Source organism: Bubalus bubalis, chromosome 2 (assembly GCF_019923935.1).
Source record: "Bubalus bubalis isolate 160015118507 breed Murrah chromosome 2, NDDB_SH_1, whole genome shotgun sequence".
NCBI classification, from domain to species: Eukaryota; Metazoa; Chordata; class Mammalia; order Artiodactyla; family Bovidae; genus Bubalus; species Bubalus bubalis.
In genome coordinates this window covers 66,630,710-66,657,156 of record NC_059158.1, presented here as the reverse complement: position 1 = coordinate 66,657,156, position 26,447 = coordinate 66,630,710, and the positions used below count along the sequence as shown (strand labels likewise).

Below are 26,447 nucleotides of genomic sequence, written 5' to 3'. Positions count from 1 at the left end.
GAAAATAGGCATTGGTTCACATCTTAATATGATGGTGGTGGTGGTAACAGTATGTGTCTATGTGTATGAGTGTGTGTGTGTGTGTGTGTGTGTGTGTGTGTGTGTGTTAAGAGGCAGTCGGACTGCCGTTTGAACTCAAATCTACTTTTAAAGTTCTTCTGATCCTAAAAGGTCATGCTTCTGTGATTGAGAAAAAGCTCTTTTCCACAACTCTATATAGCTGCTTAAGGGAAGGCAGCTCTGTAGCCTAATAGTTTGTGGGGAGAAGACTAGAAGGGATTAGAACAGGGATGTAGGCTGCTCTTCCATGTCCATCCGTCTATATGGCTCGCTTACTAAAGAGCTTCTGGAGGTTGTCAATAAATATATCTGTTATCAATATGAGTTCATTTGGAGATAATATCAAAAGTCTAATTCGTGGCCAGCTTTGAGTAAGAAGCCCTAGCCAAATGGCCCTTCTGGTATCTTCTCTGAGAGGCCCAGCTACCTTATATTAGCAAATTGGAGACTTTCTAGTTAGTATATCAAGCCAGAAATAATAGTGCTGTTCATTCTCAACAATTTCATTTTATCCCTAAAAATCTGATAGTTACCCCATATATGTGTGTGTGTAGCTCATTCGTGTCTGACTCTTTGCGACTCCATGGACTGTAGGCCACCAGGCTTCTCTGTCCATGGACTTCTCCAGGCAAGGATATTGGAGTGGGTTGCCATTCCCTTCTCCAGAGGAACTTCCCAACCCAGGGATCGAACTCTGGTCTCCTGCATCGCAGGCAGTTTCTTTACCATTTGAGCTACAGGGAAGCCTATATATATATATATATGTTTTCTCTCTTAGTAGTGTCTATTATTTGAGTAAGAAATGAAATAAATATCTAAGGAAAGGTAAGTAGACTATAGATGCACAATAAGTTTAGGGAAAAAATTGAAATAATTTCAAGTCATTTTGGTTGTGAGAAGCCATAAACATACTTCAAGTGAATTCTCCCTCTTAATCTGTAGGTTTAAATGAAATTCAACATGAGTTTTTTCAAAAGACTTACATTAAATTTTGTTAATAATTTTAGAATTTTTCTAATACAAAGGTGATTGTAAATTAAATGCAGTGTATATATACTGAAAGTAAGATTGTTTTCCTTTTCTAGAGAAGAATTTGAAAATTCAAAAGTCATGGTTTTAGGGCAATTAATTTATAATGTCAAAGGTGAGTTTCACAGTTCTAAGTCTGGTATTGAAAAGAATTTCCCAGGTAAGAGATAATCCTGTGTTGAGAAACTGAATAAATTTGGTAGGCAAATACTTGTTTTTCCTAGTTATTACATTTTTATATCATAGGGTAGAAATAACAGAAAATTACAATTTTAAGCAAAAAAAAATTTTACTATTTTTCCTTTGTCATATAAACAATATAAATTTGCTTCTCACTAGGCCTTTTGCATCAGGTATTAATAAATCAAGATTTGAAAAGAATAAATGGTATCAGCTCATCCAAGGAGAGTTTATTAAAGATCTATGTAAAAAGAAGAGAGAGTGTGACTTTACACATGGACGACAAGTAAAACAGACCAACTGTAGGGCAGAAAATCAAAAATGAAAGTGGGTCAGTGAGTCCGATGGTGGTACGATAAACTGCTGTTATTTAAATGGATGGTCAGAGAGTACAACTGAGAACAAGAATGCCTGGGAGAACAATGGTAAATCTGAACAGAAGAAGCAGGGTCACAGCAAAAGAGTTGCAAAGCTCAGAGTGTGAACTGCAAGTCCTTGGGTCAGGCAGAGGATGAAACAGAACAATCTCATCATTCAGAAACTTCCTGGCCGCCAGCAAGCTGCATAATGAAAAGCAAACAGAGCTGAGGCCCTCCACAGAAACAGGGGAGCAAAACAGCCTCAGGACATGGAGAGAGCTGAGCTGATTTTGAAACTACAGGTAACTATCAACTCATCAGGATTAGCGCTTTCCCACAAAGAAAAAAATTAAGTAACAGGAGAATCACTGAGGAGACCAAAATATTTTATCAAGTCCATTTACATTACATATATTATGAAAGCCATGTACCCAATAGGATTCATTAACTGTGTTTGGTGATCAAAACAACTTTATATACTGAGGAAAGTACCATTTCTCCTTTTCATCTTTGAGATTTCCTGCATATTTTCTTGGATAGGTGGAATTTCAGAAACATAATTACTAAATGAGTCAAGATTGGTAATCTGAAATAGTATGGGAGACCAAGAAGAACAAAGATGTGCTTAAATGGATTGGGCAGAAGTTCATCTATCTGAAAAAAAATTGGCTAGGTTGAAAATTCTTTATACGTTGAATAGGAAATTTTTTTAAAGTGAGATAATATTAAAGTTTGTTAAATGATCAAAAATTAGTTAGATCAAAAGTTAGTCATTTCCTTATTTAAAATGCACTGAGCATCTGTAATGTTCAGGCATTGTTCTGGGCTCTGCTGATCAGTCAAGAAATAAAACCATGTTGGCTCCAATTTCATGGTGCTGATATTCTAGCGGAGGCCCACCACAAGTCCATAAACAAAGAAATATGCAACCAAGAAGTGATTAGTGCTCTAAAGGAAGGAAAAAATAAGCTAAATCACATTGAAAGTAAAAGATACATGAAATGTTTTAAATGGGACAGTCAGTGGTCTTCTCTGAAGTGACAACATCTCAACAAAGGCCTAATGAGATGAAGAAAAAAGGCATATGAGCCCCTCAGAAGAAAAGGAATCCAGTAAAGAGAATGAGGTGAACAAGCTCTGAGGTTGTGCAAGGCCTGTGTGTAAAATCCAATGTAGCCAAGCGAGTGAGGGAACGGTTGGAAGGAGGCAAGTCCAGAACGAGACAGAACTTAATCATGTAGCATCTTAATGATTATGAATTTATGGTGAGTCATTTGAATTTCATTCTTAGGATAAGGATAATGAGAAGTCATCAAAGATTTTCATTGGAGGAACGATGCAATGTTTTGAGAGATTATTCTGTAAATTGTTTGGGGAATTAACTATAGGGTGCAAGAAGAGAAAGTAGGGAAACCAGTTAGAAGGCTGTCTGAGATCCTCCAAGTAGAGATTAATGATGGATGGAACTAAGGTGGTAGTGCTGGAACTGATGAAAGCTGATTGGATTTGGAATACAATTTTGCATGTAGAGGCTTCACAATTCGCTCATGCATTGGAAAAGGAGTGTGAAAGGAACAAGATGATGCAAGGAATACACTAGACCTGAGAATATTCTGTTGACAAAGATGGGAAAGATTTGGAAAAGAGAAGGTTGGTAGGGGCTGGGTGCTTGTTTCTATTTGAAGATTCAGGATAGAATCTAGACCATGTTTTAGATATACTAAATTTGGGATGCCTATTAAACATCTAAAAGTCAGAATACAGTTAGGCTGTTGGTTATATGAATCTGAACTCAGACGTGGGACTGGGCCTGACAATATACAGTTGGAAATCATCAATTTACATATCATATTTAAAGCAGTAGTATTGGATGAGAAGTGAGTACAAATAGAGAAAACATTCAATAACCAAGTCCTGAAAGTGGCTGGCATGTAGGGTGAGAATGAAAAGGATTGTCTAGCTGGCTAGAAAGACCAAGAAGGAGTGGCAAGTGAGCTAAGTGGAAAAACAGATGTGTTTGATCATTTTGAGATTAAATTAACAGACCAATTATGTTAAATGCTGTCAAGATTTTATCTAAAATGGGTGTGAAACTGACCACTGGATTTCCCCAGATGGAGTTTGTTGGGGAAATTTGACAAGAACTATTTTAAAGGAGTGATGGATATAGAAGTCTGATTAGAGTATGTTAAGGAAAGGTTATAAAGTGAGTAACCTTTTATTATACTATAGGAGTTTTGTTCTAAAGAGAAGGGGCAGTGACTAGAGGTAGAATGGAGTCAAGAAACAGTTTCTTGAAATGGAATAAATGAAAATATGTTTTTGTGGTTATGGAAATATTTTAGTAGAATGGGAGAAATTGATGATGCCAGAGAGAGACAGTTTATAATTTTTGGAGAATTCTTTGAAAGGGTGAGATATACTGTGAAAAAGAGGGGTGGATAAAAATGAAGGGTGAGGCTTATGAGAGGAGGCAGAGATATGGGTATAGATTCAAATATATTGGTAGATTTGGCCATGCTGATGTCAATTCATTAATGGCTATTTCAGTTATTTCTGTAAAATCAACTGAGTGTGAAGAGAGTACGGGTTGTTAGAGATTTGAGGAGAGAAAAATCAGACAATCTAACAATCTCCGGTGCATTTAGACGACTGATGTTCAGTGATTATTGACACAGATGGATAAATACCATAAGGCTGACTGTCCACCTGACAATCAGTGAGCAAGAGCTTTAATCCGTGGAGGGAGGGAGCTACGTGCAGAAACAGCACAGTCAGCTCCAACAGTCATCCTGAAACTAACCATGCAGTGGTCTGATCAGTGTCATCTTGATTGTTTTAAGTACAATTAATCTTCGTTCCCATGGTTTGTTCCCATTTCTTTGAGGCCTGTTCTCAGGATTTGGGCAGTTTAAGTCATGGCTACAGTCTGGTCATCACGTAGTTAACTTCTTTCACCTTGTGGGGGTTTTCACCATCTCCAGTACAGCTCAAAAGAAGCTCAAAGGGGGTTTCAATAGCGAAAAGACGGTTCAGAATATTATCTACAACCCTTGAGGAGAAACTAGAAGTCATTGACTTTGCTTAATGACCAAATGATTATCATTTGGTCTCCTTTGTTTTCTTTTGTTTCTGCATTTTTAAACTTTTTTGATGAAATTTATTTTTTGACTAAAGTTTTTCTACAGACAAAAGGAAGGCTGAGGACTTGGGAGCCCAGGGAAAGGGCCATAGGGCCCTGCTTCGATTCAAGGGTATGGTAGCCTAGAGTGACCATTGCTTCAGTAGAAAGGCACTCTCCTTGGAAGGCAGAAACTTTGAAAATGCCAGGACAGGACATCCTTCTGTGGACACACTTAAACAAAAAATAAGCATCATTTGTTCTGTGGCTTTAAACACAACTCTCCATTCATTATTTTATTTTTAGCGCTTTCAAGGCTAACCACCGACTCCTGCTGATTGATGCATCCTTTATTTTAGATATGCTATTGTGTTCAATCAATGACAGCCAAGCCTTGCAAGAGAAGGAGTCATTCTGTCTCTTGCTATAAGTGAAATTGCCCAACACTGTTTAGCTCTATTATGTGTAGGCTTAAAAATGTAACTTTACTTCTGAGTTCATGGAATGCTTTTGCTTTGAAGAAAAAGGGAGAGCACTTGGCTGTAGAGGGCAAAAGAGACATTTGGTCTATCAAAGTGATTCTCAACCTTGGCTAAACAGCAGTATCCTTGCAAAATTAAAAAAATCATATTCTTGCCTGAATCCAACCTTAGACTTACTGATAAAGATATGAACACTTTGCATTTTGAAAAATGAGACTAGATTACTCTTCAAAGATACTCTTTGAATTCATACTTCTAATGATAGCAGGTAAGTGTACCTTGTCTCCTATCCTCTCCTCAGAATTTACTGCTAAATCTTTCATCCAGGTTTTACTCTTGGGCAACAGCTTTGGTAAAATACATGATAAGCAAAATGTACATAAATATGTAATACTTCTGAATATTTATGAGTATCAGACAAACATGCTGCCTCTATTCCTATGTATGATTAAGAAATTAGCATATTACACATTTATTCTTCTGCAGAGAAATGCTTCTCTAAGTAATGTGTAGTTAAGTGAAATGATTATGTGTGGATTTGCAATTTACATTAACTGAACAGTCATAGTATGGGAGCAGAGAACAACTGTGCTGTGTATATGAAATTACTTTAAATAACATAGAAAGGGATAGATCTAGGGTGAGTTCAGGACATATTTAGACTTTCCTGGTGGCTCAGATGGTAAAGCATCTTGCTTACAATGCGGGAGACCTGGGTTCGATCCCTGGGTCAGGAAGATACTCTGGAGAAGGAAATGGCAACCCACTCCAGTACTTTTGCCTGGAAAATTCCAATGAACGGAGGAGCCTGGTAGGCTACAGTCCATGGGGTCGCAAAGAGTCGGACACGACTGAAAGACTTCACTTTCACTTTTCAGGACATATTTGGTGTTTACCTTTGGAATGAAATGGATAGGTCATTTGATCTCTGTGACCCTAAGCATTAAATTAATAGATAGCTATTTATTATAGCTATATTATATTTAATTTATTATGTATGAATGCATTTATTATAAATGATTTATATTTATTTTAAATGAATGACAAGAAGATTAGACAAAATACATGTGAAAGCGTTTTGGGAAATGCAAAGCACATTTTCAACCTGACAAATGGTGGGCCTTTACTTCTTAGCCTTGATGTACCATATTATGGCTTAAATTATATTCCTTGAGTAAATTAACATGATTATTTTGATAAAATTTGAAGGATTGATATACAAGCAATCATCTTTTTAGAGCCATTAAACTCACTCTTTTGTGTATAGTAAGCCTTCAGAAAACTGATTGTTAAATGTATTTTTCAAATAGTTTTCTCATAAAGAAATTAGACTTGCTATTTTGCTTAAGCTAACCAGCATATTGCTTCATCAATGGCTGTCCAAATTATTATCTCTGAGTTGGACCTCTTCTTCCCCACATCAGAACTCTCCAAATGCTTTATTTCTGCAACATGCTTTCATTGAATTAATTTCTTTTATATGCACACCATCACCTCTGACCTACATTCCCATCTGATTTGTAGTTGTGTCTCTCCCCTGTTCAACACACAGAAGAACATTATTATATTGAACTCATATTGCTTCTTTTCCGATAACCCAAACATTATTTGTAACTTGGTTCTATTCTGAGAATTTTGCCAGGTTAAATTTAAATTCTACATCTTCCTGATTACAAATTCTATTAAAAAACATTAACAGCAATGATGAAAAAAAGACTGAGAAGTTAGATTTATATCTGTTATGAGTTGAAAGAATTTGATAATGAAAAGGGCCTCATGATCTTAAGTTACTACATTTTCCTTCAGGTTTTATTTGGAAAAGATCAATGACAATGGAAGATTGAGAGCTTAGTGGTCCACATGAAAAGCCCCCAGTAGAAATTAGGGGCCCAGATTTGTGTCCTAGCCCAGCGCATGATTGCTATGTGAATTTAAACAAGTCCCTTTGCCAACCGAAATTGTCCTTTCATCTTTAAAGCGAAGAGATTAGACTTGAATTCATATTCACAACTATTTGTGAGTCAGAGACCCCTCTGAGATTCTGCTGAAAACTATGAACCTTCTTCCCTGAAGAGGCACAGATATAAGTATAAATAGAATTCCAAGAGGGTCAGAGGCTCTCAAAATACACCCACAAATTCCCTAGAGGACTTTAGAATGAGTTCAAGTAACTGAAATATGTGGTTGAAAAAAAATGAATTCATTTACATTTGCTACTCCCAATGTGAATTAGTTTTAAAATGTGGATTTGGGCCATTTATGTCATTTAAAGTTAGAATTACTTTCTTGTACCTTATAGTACTCACAGCAGAGCAGATTCTGCAGTAGAAAAGAAGCTCTGCTTTGTGTATGAATAGCATATCAGGGTCCTGGAGTTTTTTTAGTCTGTCCTGCTACTCAGTGCAGGATTCCTTAACTCTCCTCTGAAACGGAAATTTCGCTTTGACTTGAACACACACAGTGATGGGGAGCTCATTCACATGCTTACTGCTGGGCAAACGTGAAGAACTTAGAAATTTTCTTCTTTATATTAAACCATGCAGATGTCCCCAACTTAATGATGGTTCAACTTGCAATAGTTCAAAAGCAATATACATTCAGAAGAAACTGTATTTCAAATTTTGAATTTTAATCTTTTTCTGGGCTAACAGTGCTGGGCAAGGCAGTGAGCACAGCTCCAGTCACCCACACCATGATGAATGGAAACAACCAATACACTCGCAACCATCCTGTACTCAGACTGCTATTTTGTTTTACACTTCCAGTATGGTATTCAATAAATTGCACGAGAGGTGCCACACTTTATTATAAAGTAGGCTTTGTGTTAGGTGATTTTGCCCAACTGTAGGCTAATATATGGGAGAAGGCAATGGCACCCCAATCCAGTACTCTTGCCTGGAAAATCCCATGGACGGAGGAGCCTGGTAGGCTGCAGTCCATGGGGTCGCTAAGAGTCGGACACGACTGAGCGACTTCACTTTCACTTTTCACTTTCATGCATTGGAGAAGGAAATGGCAACCCACTCCAGTGTTCTTGCCTGGAGAATCTCAGGGACAGGGGAGCCTGGTGGGCTGCCATCTATGGGGTCGCACAGGGTCGGACACGATTGCTGCGACTTAGCAGCAGCAGCAGCAGGCTAATATATGTGTTCTGAGCACATTTAAAGTAGTCTAGGCTAAGCTGTGATGTTCAGTAGGGTGTATTAAATGCATTTTCCACTTATGATATTTTCAGTGGTTTACCCTTTTGCAAATCAAGGACCATCTGTAATTTGCCTTTACTACATGAATGTCAGCTCTCAGTAGCTACTTAGATAAATTTTATTTCTTTTTCCAGGCTTTGAAGAAATCAATGGCAACCTCTTTTGTCCTCTTAATTTTCTTTATGCTTAACAGTCCAGTTTCATATCCAGTTCTGGAAGAGATTTCATAAAACTGCTTTCAATCCCAGTTATTTCCTTCAATGGAACTCTTGAAATGCCAAGTCCAGAACTGGGCAGCATAATCCAGAAAAGGTCTGACCAGCACACAGTTCAAGAAAAGTCTCCTCTCTTAAATTGCTGCCTCTGCTGTTAGAAGAGCTCAGTTCCTACACACAGGTGACTCTGCTGGGTCACCATGAAATTGTGGTCACTTGAACCCCTAACCATCAATCTGGGTTGTCCTCATTCTCTTTAAGTACCAAAATAACCTTCCTACAGAAAGAGCTCCCTTTGACCTATACCTTAATCACTTAGGCCATCCTTCCAGCTCTTTGGAATACTAATTTTGTCATTCATCATGTCATCTTTTCTTTGGAGTTTCATGTCATCTACCTGCCCTTTTTTTCCCCTCTGAATTAATTGATAAACATATTGGCCTGTGGTTTGCCAAATGTAAGCCTCCTTTTATGGATGAATTCTTCGTAATTCTTCACTCAGTCACTTTACAACTTCACCCACCTCACATCTGACCTCCTGATCTACAGAATGGAGAAGGGCATGAGTATAATGTTCTGGGTGGGGGTAACGTTTCTTTTCTTTTTCTTTTTACTCCATCTGCTTTCTTTTCCTCAAACTATTTTCTTCATCCCTTCATGTATTCATGTTGCACCCTTGTCTTGTCTATGGTTTCTTCTCTTGTGTGTTCATTCTTGCTATGGAGAAAAGTACCTCTGTGCATTTGGGAATCCCTCTGCTTTCCGCCCACGTGAAGCCTGGCTGTGTTTCTCTTGCTTCTGGAGGCCCTTTGCCACATGTTGGGAATCAGCACCTGTGCAGGTGAGGTGTTTTCCTATGTGCTCATTAGCATCTGGCAGAAGAGGAAGCTTTGAGAATTTCATCAACACCTCCAGACCAAGTTGCTTTCCTTCACCTCTAGAATTACTCAAATATTGAATGCGGGTTCAAAGAAAATTTAAGTATAAAGCATATGTGTGTCTGGAGATAGGAGGAGGAGCACGGGGAGAAACATTTTAGACAGTCCTCACAGACTTCACACTTCAATCTCAGCATTTATTGCATCTAAAACCAACCAAACATTGCTGGCAATGAAAAAGAGTCAAAACACAAATTAACTAACATGTTACTCAATGGAAAGATGATATTGGTGATAAATGCTTTGGGAACCAAAGAATCTGAGGTTCTGTAGAACAGTTCTGTGTTGTCACCAACTTCTGCCTCATCAACATCTTTCACCTGGAAATGGTTAATGCCACACTCGACTAAGACTGAGAAGGCACGTTTCAAGGTTTGCTGGAATCATTTTACTTTAAAGAAGGCTTTCTCATATAACTTTGTGGCCGTTACAAAATAAATAAGTAAATAGACCTATAGTCAAATATGGGGAATTGTTGATTAATGGTTTAATAAATTGGAAATTCTAATTACCATTTTTTAAGTGTTTGACCCCCTCATACAGACAAATCAATGTTGGCATTGAATTAACCCTGATTTAAAGAAAATTGTCTGAACACAACTTCATTACTCTGTAATTACCTCAAGGATAAAAGGGATGAACTCTGGAGACAGTAAAACCTTTGGGAACCTGGAGAGATGCAGACAATTTTAGCTCAGGAAAGAGTGGAAGGCAGCTGAATGATTACTGTGCTTTAATATTTCAGAGGGAATGACAAGATGGTTTGAACCAGATTAGTAGGTAATCCTACAATAAATCCTAGAGATTGATAGATTAATTTAGGTTCGCATCCAAAAAGTTAAAGGTGAAAGTGAGTTGGGTGTCTCTTGACAATGGAACTTTATACTTCATTCACTCATTCATCATTCAGTCAGTCTATACTGAGGAACTTTGATGTGTCAGAACTTCTCTTGGAACACATTATCATTGTTGTTGTTGTTCAGTCACCCAGTCATGTCCAACTCTTTGCAACCCCATGGACTGCAGCATGCCAGGCCTCCCTGTCCCTCACCATCTCCCGGAGTTAGACCAAGCTCATGTTCATTTCATCAGTGGTGCCATCCAGCCATCTCATCCTCTGACACCTTCTTTTCCTTATGCCCTCAATCTTTCCCAGCATCAGGGACTTTTCCAATGAGTCATCTGTTTGCATCAGATGACCAAAATACTGGAGCTTCAGCTTCAGCATCAGTTCTTCCAGTGAGTACTCAGGGTTGATCTCCCTTAAGACTGACTAGTTTGATCTCCTTGCTGTCCAAGGGACTTTCAGGAGTCTTCTCCAACACCACAGTTTGAAGGCATCAGTTCTTTGGTGTTCTGCCTTCTATACGGTCCAGCTCTAACAACTGTATGTGACCACTGGGAAGACCATAGCCTTGACTATACAGACCTTTGTCAGCAAAGTAATGTCTCTGCTTTTCAACACACTGTCTGGGTTTGTAATTGCTTTTCTGCCAAGAAGCAATCTTCTGATTTCATGGCTGTAGTCACCCTCCACACTGATTTTGTAGCCCAAGAAAAGGAAACCTGTCATTGCTCCCACCTTTTCCCCTTCTATTTGCCATGTAGTAATAGGGCCGGATGCCATGATCTTAATTTTTTTTTAATATTTAATCTTAAACCAGCTCTTTCTCTCTCTTCCTTCACCCTCATCAAGAGGCTCTTTAGTTCCTCTTCTCTTTCTGCCATTAGAGTGGTATCATCAGCATAACTGAGGTTATTGATGTCACTGAGGTTACTATCCTTGTAATCTTAAACAAACCATTTATCTTCCTGGAATCTAAATTTCACCATCCAGGTATTTTTCTCGTGTAGTTGTTGTGAGGTTTAGTAACTCAGGTATGTAAGACTCTAGCAGAGTGACTGATTGAATGCTCGTTAAACTCCCTTTCCTTCTCCTTAGGATTTAGACCTCTTTTTCTCCTATGTAATCTATACCAAGATGAAATAAGTTCCATTTGTTAACAACAAAGTTCTCTCTATGGTGACTGTGAGTGATCTGTGCTTGCAGATGAAATTTAAGTATTTAAATATTATTACAACCAATCAAATATATTTTGAAGATAATCCCCCAAGCCCAGGGATGTCATTCCTTGTCAAATGGTTCTCTGAGGCTTGCTGACTACAGTATATGCAAATCCACTCTCTCTCTCTCTCTTTTTTAGTTTCTTCATTTCATAGTAAACAAGAGCAGTGACATCCTTTCATTTATTAATTCTAACTATAATGTTTTCCAGTAATATTTAGAAAAATCTCATAAACCACTTTTCTGAAAAATATAATATCTATAAACTTTTCAATGTTAAGCACTATAAGCAGAGTGTCAGCTAGCATGATGTTTTAGCAGAACAGACCCAAGTGAAATGAAAGATAATTTTGTAGAGTATGGTGGTAGTAATTGCCTTCTGATTTATACCCCAAATTTGAATTAACTTTGAAAAAAACCTGAACATACATCGGTATGGAATTCCAAAGACATATATTTAAGTGTCACATCATTAGTCCCATCAGTCATTTATACAATCAGTATTAATGAACACCTCCTATTTGCCAGGCTGTGTGCCTGGGACTCCAAAGTGAAACTCCGTAATCCTGACCTCAGCAAGTTTGTTCTAGTGAGAAAGACATGTCAACAAATATAGTTCTATAAAGTAATTGATACAAAAGAAAGTGATCCCAGAGCAGAGGGAAATACTTGAAAGACCAAGGAGGTCCACTTGGAGAACTTGGGGAGCCTTCACAGAGGAGGCCAGCTGAGATCAGGATGAGTGAGAGGTTATCAGGTGGGTAGTAGGAAGAAGCTATCTGGCAGGGAGAATAGAACGAGAAAAAGATGGAGGTTTGAGGGAGCCTAGAGTGACCCGTGGGCAGCCTGGTGGCTCAGATGGTAAAGAATTCGTCTGCAATGCAGGAGACCCAGCTTCGATCCCTGGGTTGGTAAGCTCCCCTGGAGAAGAGAATGGCTGGTATGGCTAGAACACTCCAGTATTCTTGCCTGGAGAATTCCATGGACAGAGGAGCCCAGCAGTCCATGGGGTTGAAAAGAATCAGACAACTGAGCAATTAACACACATAGAGTGATCTGTAATGTTTAAGAGCAGGTTAGTATTGTTAGGGCATAAATTACTATTAGAAGGGGATGCAGGAAAGGCTGGTGGAAATGAGGCCAGATAGGTAGGGAGAAGCCAGATCATATAAGCTCACATAGCAGGCAAAGATGTGATAATGGTTTTCCTCTGTGTAGATTGTGGAGGAAGTGACTGAAGCATTTTTAATACAGAAGTTTCAGAATCGCATCCATATGTTTTTATTCCTAAAGAAGACTAACAATATTCTGATTCTTTTTTTGTTTGCAAGTTACAGAAATGGTACACACAGACCTCTTTGTTCCTGAGGTTCTAATGGTTCTCATTGTAACAGAGTTCATGGATGCCAAAAGAAATATTTGAACTAAGTGATATGTCAGAATTACAATAAGAGCCTGGGAGCAGATTTTTAGTTAACAGGTTTTTAATAGGCAGTGATGCAATTCTTAATGAAGAAGGTTTAATGACTATAAAAGATGCCTGTCTCTAATGGAAATTGGGCTGGGTGTGTTTTTATCACTCGGTGAATTAATTAAAAGGTTTATATAGGATTGATTGTTTAGATTCTTGGAGAAAACACATATATACCAATGAAAACATTCCTGTCATTTTCTTTATCTCTTGGAGCAAAGCAGTCAATCTGCCAGAAATAAATTGAGCATAATTTTTATAATTTCAGGGGTTAAGCATATGAAAGGCCAGAATGAATCAGCATTCCCTGAAGAGGAAGAAGGCGTGAACGAGAGAGTGCAGCAATGGGACCATTAATTACGGGTCTGCAATAAGAAGGCTTCTTGGGAATAACTGAACTATTAACCTTTCTGAATATCCCATGGAATGCCACTGCTTGACTTCCACCTCTGCTCTCCACACTCATACAATAGTAATACACCTCCTGGGAAGTGCCCCTTGATGGAACTTTAGAACTACCTACAGATTGTTTCATATTACGATACTTACAATTAAAGAATAAGTATTTATTTTACAGTGATTTTTCTTTTTAACAACATAGAAAATCTGCAAACATGTGCGTGTTCTAACTTTAATACTGCCCAGCTTAATCCCTGATGTCCTACTGATACAATTTACCTTCTAAGGTCAAATGTAAATAGCATCACTTTAAAGGAAAAAAATAAATATTAAATATCTTTAGACATGAATCCGTGTCTGGGTTTAATTTACAGAGGAATTTAATTAAACTTTTAAGTTAAGCTCTGCATTTATCATGTTTCTGTATACTTAATGGTACATGGTATTTATTTCAAAATGATTAAGAAATGCCAGATTTTTTGATTCAAAATATCAAAAGGTATTCATCTTTAGATATTATACATCTTTTTCTCTCCAACAACACATTAATGGTTAAAGGACCACAGAAGTCTCTCCATTTTCTAAGTTGTGAGAGATGTATTTTTTTTTTTATCATTTCCACTAGTTATTCAGAAAGAAAAATTATAACTCTAAAATAAAACATGCCAAATCTCCCCTGTTGCTCATTTTTGGCTATTACTTGAAATATGAGGTGTTTTCTATTGCATTTTAATGAATAATTAGATTTTATAAATCTATTATCATAAGAAATTTCATTAATTCATGCTTTTATTAATTCAACAACTATTTTTTATGAGTTTATCTCTAAGAAGGTACTTTGCCGGGTGTTATGAAAATAGAGGAAAGATTATTTCTCCACTACAGAACTGGCAGAGAAACATCAGTGCAAAGCAAGATTTTCCAAGACAGTATGTATTTACTGAATATCACTTTTGATAATTCGAAGTCCTGGCATCCTGAACAATATTAATTATTTATTGGATTATAATGTAAAGTATCTGTACCACATAATTTAATGGACTATAGCCCTCCAGGCTCCTCTGTCCATGGAATTCTCCAGGCAAGAATGCTGGAGTGGGTTGCCATGCCCTCTTCCTGGGGATCTTCCCAACCCAGGGATCGAATCCCCATCTCTTAAGTCTCAGTGGCATTGACAGGTAAGTTCTTTACCACTAGACCCACCTGGGAAGCCTAATGGAAGTGAAGGAATGCCCAATTTGGTTTCCACACTAATAATATTAGTGAAGTTCAAATGCTTCATTGATTACAAAAAAATGAGTTGAAAAGATTTCTCAAAAGTCAGTAAAGAGGTAAATTAAGATAGGAAGAAAAAACAAATGTGAAATCCACTGTAGGATCTTAGTATCAAGGTGCAAAGGAGTAAAACTACTGTTTTTAATTTTGACTGTGAGTTTTATAATGTACAGATTAAAAGAAATGGGAGAATCTATAAGCCAGTGCAATAGAGACAACAATCATTTTTCCTTTGGATATTTTCCCCAAGAAAATAAATGCAAAACTCATTGACAAGTAGTATCTCAAGTATGTATGAACACTTATTCCAAGTTTCCTTCTTTTTTCCTTTCTTCTTTCCTTCTTTCCTGCCTCTCATCCTTCCTTTCTTTTTTTCTCTTCTCCCTCCTTCCCCCAGCTTGTTTTGTTTTTGTGAAGCCGGTTTCACCCCAAATTTCTGGAGTTTCTAGACCACCTGCTGTGACTGTTTATTTGATTTTCTAAGTTTCTCCCTGATTAAAAGCTGATTAAGGCACATATTTAGGGGATTTTGAATTATTTGTGTTTGGAAAACATCCCGATACCCCTTGAGATTATTTGAGGTACCCTGAGGTGCTAAAAAATAAAACTGCCCTTCCCTTCTTATGAACAGACATTTTTATAAATGTTTTTTCAAAAGGATTCAGACAAACAAAAGAAACCAAAGCTTTTGCTGATTTTGTAACATCGTGGGGAAATAAACAGCATGGCTTCTGGATTCTTCTGTTTTCCATTTTTAAAAATAAAAGGACATCAAAATTAAAAGAATAAGTTTCCTTCAGAATCATTGGTTTCTTCTATTTTATTCTCTACCCCCAAAACATGGAGATCACAATTAAAAGCCCAAGTTTTCCTTTGGAAAAGTGTTGACTTTCTCAGAAATTTCAAGGTAACCAGCTGTGATAATGGTTTTTCAGGTTCCTTTTCACACAGTTACAGGTTACAGCAAAATTTTTTCACAATGACAACTTGGCTTCAGTTTGGCTGAAAGATTTTCTGACCAAAACAAAACACAGCAAAACAAAACAAAAACTTTTTCTTTCCCAGACAACATTTATAATGTGATATAATGGTTAGTAGGTGGGCTTTGAGTCAACTGACTTGGGTTCAAATTCAACCTCTACCAAGTTTTAGACTCAGTATCTCCATTTGTAAAATGAGTACAATCATACTTACTTACCCTTATTGGGTAATTGCGAAAATTAAAAGAGACGGATCTATAAAAATGTTTAGCCCAGCATAATGAGTATTTAATAACTGGTGTCTATTAGTACTGCTAGAATGAGAAAGGGCCTGAGACTGTCTATCTAAATCTTCTCTAATACATCCTCCACGATAGCACAGACAAGTGATTGCTTCTCTTACTCTTGCATAGCTCCTGCTGAATCCCAACCCAGCCAAGGAACTTTATTCTTTTGTGTGTTAATCTCTCTCTTTCTCCTGTACTTTACCTCCTTTCCTATATCACATCTGTTCAGATACCGAAGAACACTCTGGTGTCATGTCCTAAATGGTCTCCTTTCTGAGATAACACTTCATCAGTTGCTCCCAGTCCTTTCTTATCATGCTGGCCACTTGTTCTTTGATACTCTTCCACTGCATACTCTGAATCTGGGAAAGATTAAGTCAGATGGATTAGCTGAGTATTTTTTAAATTTCTCTAAACATGAGGAACAGAAGCAGAGAGTATAGAGGGGTAGAGCAGAATTCTAGGCAAGATTTACTTCTATTAAACAATAATTTTGTAACCCCCCTTTCTTCCCAGAGTTGTGCAGGGTAAGCATCTTTATAAAAAACAAAATTCTCAGACAATTTTCTGTTCTTAAAAAAGTTTTACCATTCTTTTAAATTTTAATTCAAAACAATCCATTTTAAATTGTATTTCAATTATACCAGTGCTGTCTATATTGTGGAAATGGATGATTTTAGGTTAGCCATGGACAAGTTATTTTTATATTTATAGATACTATTATATATTAGAAAAGATACTTAATCACAAATCCTTAAGCTATTGTTGCTTAGGGTGAGACAAGCTTAAAGTGTGAGTATATTTTAAATCAATATTTTTAAAAGGTGTTAAATAATCATAGTAGAAGTCATACCTCAAAATCACGAAAGTGACATACAATTGAGTGAAATTTTAGAAATACTATTATGGGGTATTGTCACAGCAAATAGCTTACGTGCAAGTATCGCAGAGTTTTCTTAGTAGCAATATGGATTTATGAATTCATAAATAAACTACTTACATTGTATTGCTTTAAAAATTGTTTATTTACCCATATCTAAAAGCAAGCGATGCAAAGTGCAAACTGATAATGGAAAAGCATGTCTAACTACACTGAAGTGTTTATGGTTACATGGAATTTTGAGTATTTGACTTTTCTGAAGGAAGATGGGAAAGAAATAGCCTTCGTTTTCTAAGTCCTTGATTCTAAAAACCAGGCTTCAAAGCTGGTAGGTATGCATGCCTGCATGTGTGCTAAGTTACTTCGGTCATGTCCGACTCTTTGCAACCCCACGGACTGTAGCCCGCCAGGCTCCTCTGTCCATGGCATTTCCCAGGCAAGAATACTGGAGTGGGTTACCATGCCCTCCTCCAGGAGATCTTCCTGACCCAGGGATCAGGATCTTCCTGACCGAGGGATTGAACCCATGTCTCCAATGTCTCCTGCATTAAAAATGTGTATGTTACTGAAATGTGAAATCTGTTGAAGAAATTAAATTATTAGTCTTCTTAACATTCTGAAGAACTAAATTTCAGAGTAAGAAGAGCTTTTGGAAAATGATGGTGAGCATCTTTGGTTTTGCAAATTGTAAATAATTATGGTGAAAAACTTTGCAAATATCCCATAGAATTCACATAGCAATGGAGGTAAAAGCGTCTACTTTACAAGGTTGTGTGAGTTAAGTGAAATAATCTACACGGATGCACAGGTGCCTGATTGCATTTTGTAGAGTCTACCATTCAACCATAAAACGGTCCATAGTGTGAAGCTCCCTTGTTCTGTGGATACAGATATTGGTGCAGGCCACTTCTCTCACTGCATTTCATACTTAATTTATGCAGATAATGGAGACTTGGTCTGTAGAGAGAAGATGAACATGAGAGTAGATTAGAGAGAAAAGGAGGTGAAGAAAGGAACTCAAAGAAGCCTGGTAACTTGAAGAAAACAATTGGAGAAAGTAGACTAAAATGGTATTGGATTTATTTTCACTTTTCTTCTCAATCTACAACTATGACTTACCAAATTTTTTCCTTTCCTCTGACTTTTTGTAAACAAGAGTATAATTTGAGGGAATGAGTACAGTGAGCCCGAGGAGAATATGGCATTATCATGCTGCTGCTAAGCTGCTAAGTCACTTCAGTCGTGTCCGACTCTGTGCGACCCCAGAGATGGCAGCCCACCAGCCTCCCCCGTCCCTGGGATTCTCCAGGCAAGAACACTGGAGTGGGTTGCCATTTCCTTCTCCAATGCATGAAAGTGAAACATGAAAGTGAAGTTGCTCAGTCGTGTCCGACTCTTAGCGACCCCATGGACTGCAGCCTACCAGGCTCCTCCATCCATGGGATTTTCCAGGCAAGAGTACTGGAGTGCTAGAATCCTAAAAATAACAGAATTCTAGAGTATGTTCAGCAAATGATTCTTCGTTATTTTTAGAACAAGCATTTGACAGCAAATAATAGAAAACCAGCAAACAATGGATAGAGGTTTATTTATATCATGCAGGAAAATATTCAGAACTGGAATTGTGGTTCTAGACACCAATGGGCATCTAGGTACTTTTCATTGTCCTTAAGATCTCAAAGAATTGATGCTTTTGAACTGTGGTGCTGGAGAAGACTTTTGAGAGTCCCTTGGACTGCAAGGAGATTCAATCAGTCAATCTTAAAGGAAATCAGTCCTGAATATTCATTGGAAGGACTGATCCTGAAGCCGAAACTCCAATACTTTGGCCACCTGATGTGAAGAACTGACTTCTTTGAAAAGACCCTGATGCTGGGACAGAATGAAGGCAGGAGAAGGGGACGACAGAGGATGAGATGGTTGGATGGCAGCCCTGACTCTTTGGAATGAGTTTGAGCAAGCTCCAGGAGTTGGTGACAGACAGGGAAGCCTGGCGTGCTGCAGTCCATGGGGTTGCAAAGAGTTGGATGTGACTGAGCAACTGAACTGGACTGAACATCTCAAAATTATAACTTTGTGGCCCTAAGAGAGAGGCTGTTTCAAGTATCTGGTCTGTCTCAAGCAGAAAGAACAGTGGGAAGAGAAAGGAAAAGGCTCTAGGTACCTTGTCACTTTTCAATTAAATTAAAATTCTCTTTGTAGGGTATGAAGTGAGTATGAGTATCTGTTGAGTGGTCAGCAGTATCTGTTTACCAAATGAACACAATTCATGGACTTTCTTCCTCCTTGGAACATGTAAAAGAAGCATAAGCTACTTATACATGTCAAAGAGTTGAAAACATTAACACTCAACAGAAATTTTTGCTGCTTAAAACGCATAAATTGGGCTAATGTTTATGACAGACCTGTAGCTAGAACAGGTCTGATATGCTTAGTTATCCTATACCATTTTTCATAGGATAATTTGGTAGTTTATAGTTTATAAAATTATACATTGGAAACAAGAAACCAATATTCTAGTTTATTATTCAATGAATGCCTATGATGTACTGGACATTAAGCATTGAGGACACAAGAATAGTTCAGGTCCTTAAATTCTTGGGTGTATATTCTAGTATTTGAAGACTGTCAATATGTATGTAAATTAATTAGTGAATTAGGTCATTTCGGACAGTGATAAATTCTGGAAGGAAATAGAAGGAGGTGATGTAGCACAGGGTGGCAATTTTTCTTTGTCTTAACTGTGTGACATTGGAAAAGTTCTTGAATTTCTCTGGGACCCAGTTTCCTAATCAGTGCAATGTGGAGAATGATGTGGGGGAGGGGTAACCAGATGAGCGTGTGAGGCTCCTTCCAACCCTAAGACCTTTGTTTCCCGCTCTGGCTCTTCCAGGCCCTCTGGCTCTTCCAGGAACTGCAGACAAGCAGCAAAGGACAGAAGAGATGGGAACAGATGGAAAGTAGCAGCGCTAAGGCAAGATGGGATCAGAAGAGAAAAGGGGTATCTTTGAATGCTTGTCTGACAGCCACCAGAACAAAATCGTTTAAGTTAGAAATACACACATACTACATGTATGTATAGTATGCATGTGTGTTAACAGCATTAGCATTGTAGCCAATTGTTTTCTCTTTTGACTTCTTAGAAAATGGTCTAAAAACTGGTGGTAAATTTTTATCTTTTAAAATTTAAAAGGAAATCTTTCCAGGAAAAATTTCCTCCCACAAATCACCAGTTGGATAATTTATCTAAGCATACAAGTTTCTTTAAATGATACATAGCAGATTTTTCCCTCTACAGAGATTTACATGACATAGTACTAAATTCTCTGGAATATTCCCCCTATGTTCTGAAGTAATAGTTATTTTCTTTTTGTCCTCCAGGTGCAAAATGGGTTGATAACAAACAGAAGCTGACTTAGTGCTGTGTTCCTACCTGTGCTTGGAAAAATACCAACGCAAAACAAATACCCATCACCACCATTACCTCCAACTCCATCATCATGTATTATTTTCTTTCTCAAGGATTGCTCTCTGAAGTACTTTCGATATTTTATACACAAACATTGACATGCTTTTCATAAATTGTTCCTCCATATATATATATATATATATATATATTTTTTTTTTTTTTTTGGCTAATCACTGATGCTCCACTATTTGCCAAGTTCTTTTTCATTTCAATTTATTTCTCTCTATAGCCAAAAGTGACATCTTGAATTTCAGTAAATTTTAAGTGATTCATTTTTAGTTTTTCTATTTCTGGAATAGGGGCTTCCCTGATAGGTCAGTTGGTAGAAAATCTGCCTGAAATGCACGAGACCCCCATTTGATTCTTGGGTCTGGAAGATCCACTGGAGAAGGGATAGGCTACCCACTCCAGTATTCTTGGGCTTCCCTTGTATCTCAGCTGATAAAGAATCCACCCGCAATTAGGGAGACCTGTGTTTGAGCCCTTGGGTTGGGATGATCCCCTGGAGAAGGAAAAGGCCCCACTCCAGTATTCTGACTTGGAGAATTCCATGGACAATATAGTCCATGGGGTCACAATAAACTTTCTCTTACAATAAGGAGGCTTTTAAATATATTTTCTTTCTTGTTTTTCAAATTCCATTATATTTATTTATTCCTTTGTTTCTTTTTCAAATGCTATTGGTTTTGATTCCATTTATTTCCACAAATATATATATACACACACACACACACACACACACACACACACACATATATATTGATAGTCTACTACATACAAACTACTGATTCAAATGTCAGAGTTATAAAAATGAGAAGGCTCCTATTTTTGCCATCCTGCTAGCAAATATATGCTCAGTTCTTTACAATTAATAAAGAGGCCTCACCTCTTTTCAGTTAATAATCACATTAAATATGTATGTATAGGATTCATTTTATAGAACAGGAAACTAGAGTCCAAAGAAAGTGGCCCTAAATGAACCAATGGTCCAACAAACTCTTCCACTATCCTATGATCTGTTTGAGAAGTTGTAATAGTTTTTAGGATGAAAAAGCCTATCCTCCTTAGGAACCATAGGTTTTTATGTTTTCTTATAGTGCTTTATAGATTGACTTAGAAGTAAGTTTTCTACATTTCCTACACAAAGCACGTGGGGATAATTTTGCTGAGACTGGCGTGGGAAGAAGAACCTGAGTTTTACTTTGATGCTTTGACATTGACTTCAAACTAAAATGACCTATGGCCAATAAAAAAGAAAATTTGAAACTCTTTTTGAAGTATTTGGCACATTTAGAAATCTTTTCTGTTTGCATGTGCACTTAGTCCCTCAGTCAGGTTGGGCTCTTTGAAACCCTTTGGACTGTAGCTCACCAGGCTCCTTTGTCCATGGAATTCTTCAAGCAAGAATACAGGAGGGGGTTGCTATTTCCTTCTCCAGGGGATCTTCCGGACCCAGGAATTGAACCTGTGTCTCCTGCACCGCAGGCAAATCTCTACCGATTGAGCCATCAGGAAAGCCCTTTCTAGGTTTGTGGTTGTTGTTCAGCCACTCAGTTGTGTCGACTCTTTGAGACCCTATGGACTGTAGCACACCAAGCTTCCCTTAAAAAATAGCCTTTAATATCTTACAAAAAAAAGGATTTGCAAAGTTTATGACAATCCTAAGTACAATCTATTCTTAGAGAAAAAAAGACATCAATCTTTCAAAGTTGTTCCTTTTTCTTAATTTCTAAGAAATTGTAAAATAAAAGTAAATTGCACAAGTTGTTATTTTTTTATTATCAAATTATTTTTCCCCATCTCTCTTCCAGGATTTGAGGAATGATAATTTTTCACATACCATCTCCCAGATTATATATTGCAGAAAACGTAAAAATAATGTCAATAATCATAATTACCTCAGACTTAAATGAGTAATTATAGAGAATATACTATAGATATTATAGTATTGAAAAAGCAACATGCTGCTTAAGGAGGAACTGAAAAGAGCATTCTAACTGCTACTCCCCTCAAACTAATTGAGGAAGGAGTTTCGCTGGAATTTAAAAATCCATTTTTCTCAAAAGTAGTGATGGGATTCAGGACACACTACTCCCAAATATGGCACCTGGGCATGCTGAACATTTTAAGTTGGAGGATTTTGAGAAAACGGACACAGGAGCCTCACTCTGACCTTCTCGCTGTCCCTCTCCACTGAAACAGGCCTAAAACCCTCACATGAACAGTGTCCTCCCTGTACCTGGGGAGGAGGATCCTTGTTTCTGAAGACAAAGGAACTCTCAGAAGAATCCAAACACACAGGCGTTAGAGGCTTCCCCGTTTCCTCTATTCACCTCACACTTCTTAACCTGTCATACTCTTCCATGGCTGTCCATTCTTCATCAATCCTAGCAAAAAAAAAACACTCAGATCTGTTTCTTTGGATCTTCATTTCCTTATAAAAATTCCTGTGTCATGCAAAATTTATATTAAATGTACATGTATACTCATTTCCTATTAATCTGTCTTTCCTCTGCAATGGTATAACTATGAATCAAAGCAGTGGACAATAAGAACTTTGCAAAAATTACTCGCAGATGCTTAAAGATCTCTTCAAGAATCATAGGAGAATATCTTCTCTCCTTTATTTACAAGAGACTAAGGACATGGCAACCCACTCCAGTGTTCTTGCCTGGAGAATCCCAGGGACGGGGGAGCCTGGTGGGCTGCCGTCTATGGGGTTGCACAGAGTCGGACACGACTGAAGCGACTTAGCAGCGGCAGCGGCAGCAGCACTTGTCAAGGCATTGCAGTAAATGGGTATTTCCCATTACATTTCCCCTGCAGCATAAATTCTGTGGATGTTTCCCTAATCGTACTGATTACATTACCAGATGTTGCTCTCATCTTTCTTCTTTTGCCCTAATGGGACATAGATTTCCTATTTGAGATTGTCACTTATTTGTTATATTTGTCTGGTGTTTTAAACATTACTGTTGCTGTTGTTTAGTCACTAAGTCATGTCTGCCTTTTTGCAACCCCATGGACTGTAGCTTGCCAGGCTCCTCTGTCCATGGGATTTTCCAGAAAAGTATACTGGAGTGGATTGCCATTTCCTTCTCCAAGGGATCTTCCCAACCCAGGGACCTAACCCGTGTCTCCTGCACTGGCAGGCAGATTCTTTACCACTGATCTGCCTGGGAAGCCCATAAAAATATGTATATGTGTACAACTGTATATGTACATAATGTAAACACACTGAAATAAAAATGGAGCTTTTTTTAAAGGGCAAAAAGAGATTTAACCCATATGCTATTAAATTAAGCACACAGAATTAAAACTTTTTTTAAAACAAATATTTCCCCAAGTTATCATTTTCAAATTATTTTCTTTTTTTTTAATTTTATTTTATTTTTAAACTTTACATAATCAAATTATTTTCTGTTAAGAGAAAGCTAGGTGGGAATGGAGAGAGAGACCCAGAATAAGCTAGACAAAACAAAGAAAGGTGCAGGACTGCGGCGCAGTGGGAGGTGGAAAGAGAAAGGAGCCAGGAAGAGAGAGAGAGCCCAAGGCAGAGGCAAGACCAGCTCCTTTTCTCTCCCCTCCCTGACCACACAACTTGATCTTAATAAGTTCCTGGCCACACCTGCCAAGTCATTTCCTTCTGATGTGTCTTCTGCACCATGGCTATTTCTAGTGGCCCTCTTGTCTCCCATGTATTGTAAGATTATGGTTTCACTGTTGACCCACTTGGCTCTTAGAAGGCATCTGACTTACCACATTTAGTGGACACAGCTGCTTTTCTCACACAATTTCCACATTATCAAAGTTCTCCTCCCTTTTTTGTTTCCACCAAAGAGAGATTTTTTAAAAAATTTTGTTAATGAGAAGTTTGCCTGCAGGGTTATTGTTTTTTTTGAGAAACTGCTATTGTTGCTTCTAAGTACACTTGGATTGTCTAATCGTGTTTTATTTAAAACTCCATTCAGAAAGTCTAAAGGTTATTGATATTTTATCTTTATGCTGATGTTTTTCAATATTTGCATTTTACAAAGTCCCTAAAATTGAATATCCACATGACATATATCAATATCGTTATCTGTCTATATAGGTCAAACTGTATTTCCATATATCTATATGTGATTTTGCTTTTCTAAAAAGCCAAGGACCTAAATGCTGACCTCTATTTTAAAACAGCTGGCCTACTCTTCACATGGAACAACCTCTCCATCATGTGGACTTTTAGGATATTGCTACTAAAGTCAAAACCATGCAACTATAAGCAATAATTAATTTTAAAGGATTGAGGTGGATCTCCTGATATTCTTATTTTTATAGTTCATACTATTTCAGCTTTGGGATATTCTCAGCACCTTAAATGGGCCATTTCATTTAATCATTCCAGTAATTCTATAAAATAGGTACTCTTACTATCTCCCATTTCATAGATGAGAAAATTGAGGCCAAGATCACAGAAACTGCAATCAACAAAGTCTGACATTGAACAAAGGGCCAAATTCAGTCTTTGGATGAGATATTTCTTGCCTCAGGTCTTCCACATACAATTCAACAAGAAATAACAACACCTAGATAAAAACAAAATAATATTAACTTCTGTTAATTTAGAACCAACAATGTGTCAAGTACAGTCTAGGTCCTTTAAATGTTCTTCACTGTTATTTTACCATTCTACCAAAGTCTCTGTGGTGAGAAGTTAGGGAATGAAAAGCTTGACAGCTACCAACTACCAAAGACATATAATGAATTGAGGCCAATGTTGCTCTGAAGCTTGTATTGTGTCCTGGATGAATCATCCAGGAAATGTGACCTTTCTCCTTGTCAAGTTGGTAAGATTAGCTATAATTCATATGTCTCTGCACCAGCGGACCCATCTCCCCAGTGGTAGACAAGAGACAGATGGGGAGACTTAAATGTTTTTCTTGTATAATCCAGGTTTACTGTTAGCAAGCTATTAAGAATTAATGCACACCGCCTCCTCTGCCATTTGTCTGTTCTGAGGTGGGGGAGGGAACACAAATGTATTCTTGGAATTATGTAGATATAAAAAGCCTGAAAAGTGAGTCTCATTTTGATTGAATTAACTAGAGATGTTATCTGAAAAAGATTAACTCAATCATATATCAGAACAAACAAAAATAAACTTTTCCTTCTTACCTTCATTTACTTATTCATATTCATTCATTTAATGAATATTTACTGAATATCTACTATGTTCAGTAAGGTTCAGTGCTTCTTTATCTTAAAATCTGGCAGCAAACACATGAAATGGAGAACTGCAAGTTCCCTGCACAGAGGGATATGAGATGTGTTCATCCAGAAAAGAAGGTCTAAGAGCTCTGACCAGAGTGATGAGAAGAGGCTTTCTGGGAGAAGAAGCTTTCTGTTCTCAGGTCCTTAGAGGAAGGAGGGACAGTGAAGGTAAAGGTGGCAAAGGGAGTAGCAAGATCCATGCAGAGGAGGCGTCATGTCTGAGGCATAGCTGAGGTCCAGGAGCAGTGAGTGGTGTAGTAAAGGCTACGGCTAAAATTACAGGCTGGGGTTAGACTGCAAAGGACTTTGAATACTATGCTAAAGTGTTTAAGCCTTGCTTATTTGTAAACCAGTGGTTCTTTAGGTGAGATCTCTAGTCCAATGGCATCAGCATCACTACCCCGGACTCATTGTATCAGACTCTCTGGGAGGTCAGTTCAGTTAAGTCCCTCATTGTTGTCCAAATCTCTGTGACCCCATGGACTGCAGCATGCCAGGCTTCCCGTCCATCACCAACTCCTGAAGTTTGCTCCAACTCATATTCACTGAGTCTGTGATGCCATCCAACCATCTCATCTTCTGTCGACACCTTTTCCTCCTGCTTTCAATCTTTCCCAGCATCAGGGTCTTTTCCAATGAGTCAGTTCTTCTCATCAGGTGGCCAAAGTATTGGAGTTTCAGCTTTAGCATCAGTCCTTCCAATGAGTATTCAGGACTGACTTCCTTTAGGATTGACTGGTTTCATCTCCTAACAGTGTGAGGGACTCTTAAGTGTTCTCCA

The 26,447-nt window shown here is 37.8% G+C and overlaps 1 protein-coding gene across 2 annotated transcripts in view; it reads left to right on the top strand.

Moving 5' to 3' along the window:
- Positions 1-13,523, top strand: part of PPP1R1C (protein phosphatase 1 regulatory inhibitor subunit 1C) — a 109,765-nt gene extending 96,242 nt beyond the window's left edge. The window contains exon 5 of one of the 2 annotated variants that reach the window (XM_025273826.3): positions 13,392-13,523. In XM_025273826.3, the coding sequence (XP_025129611.1) occupies positions 13,392-13,480 (89 nt within the window). In that variant the 3' untranslated portion in view covers positions 13,481-13,523. The remainder of the gene's footprint in view (positions 1-13,391) is intronic. The other variant, XM_044932739.2, reaches the window with a different exon arrangement.
- Positions 13,524-26,447: the final 12,924 nt, after the last annotated feature.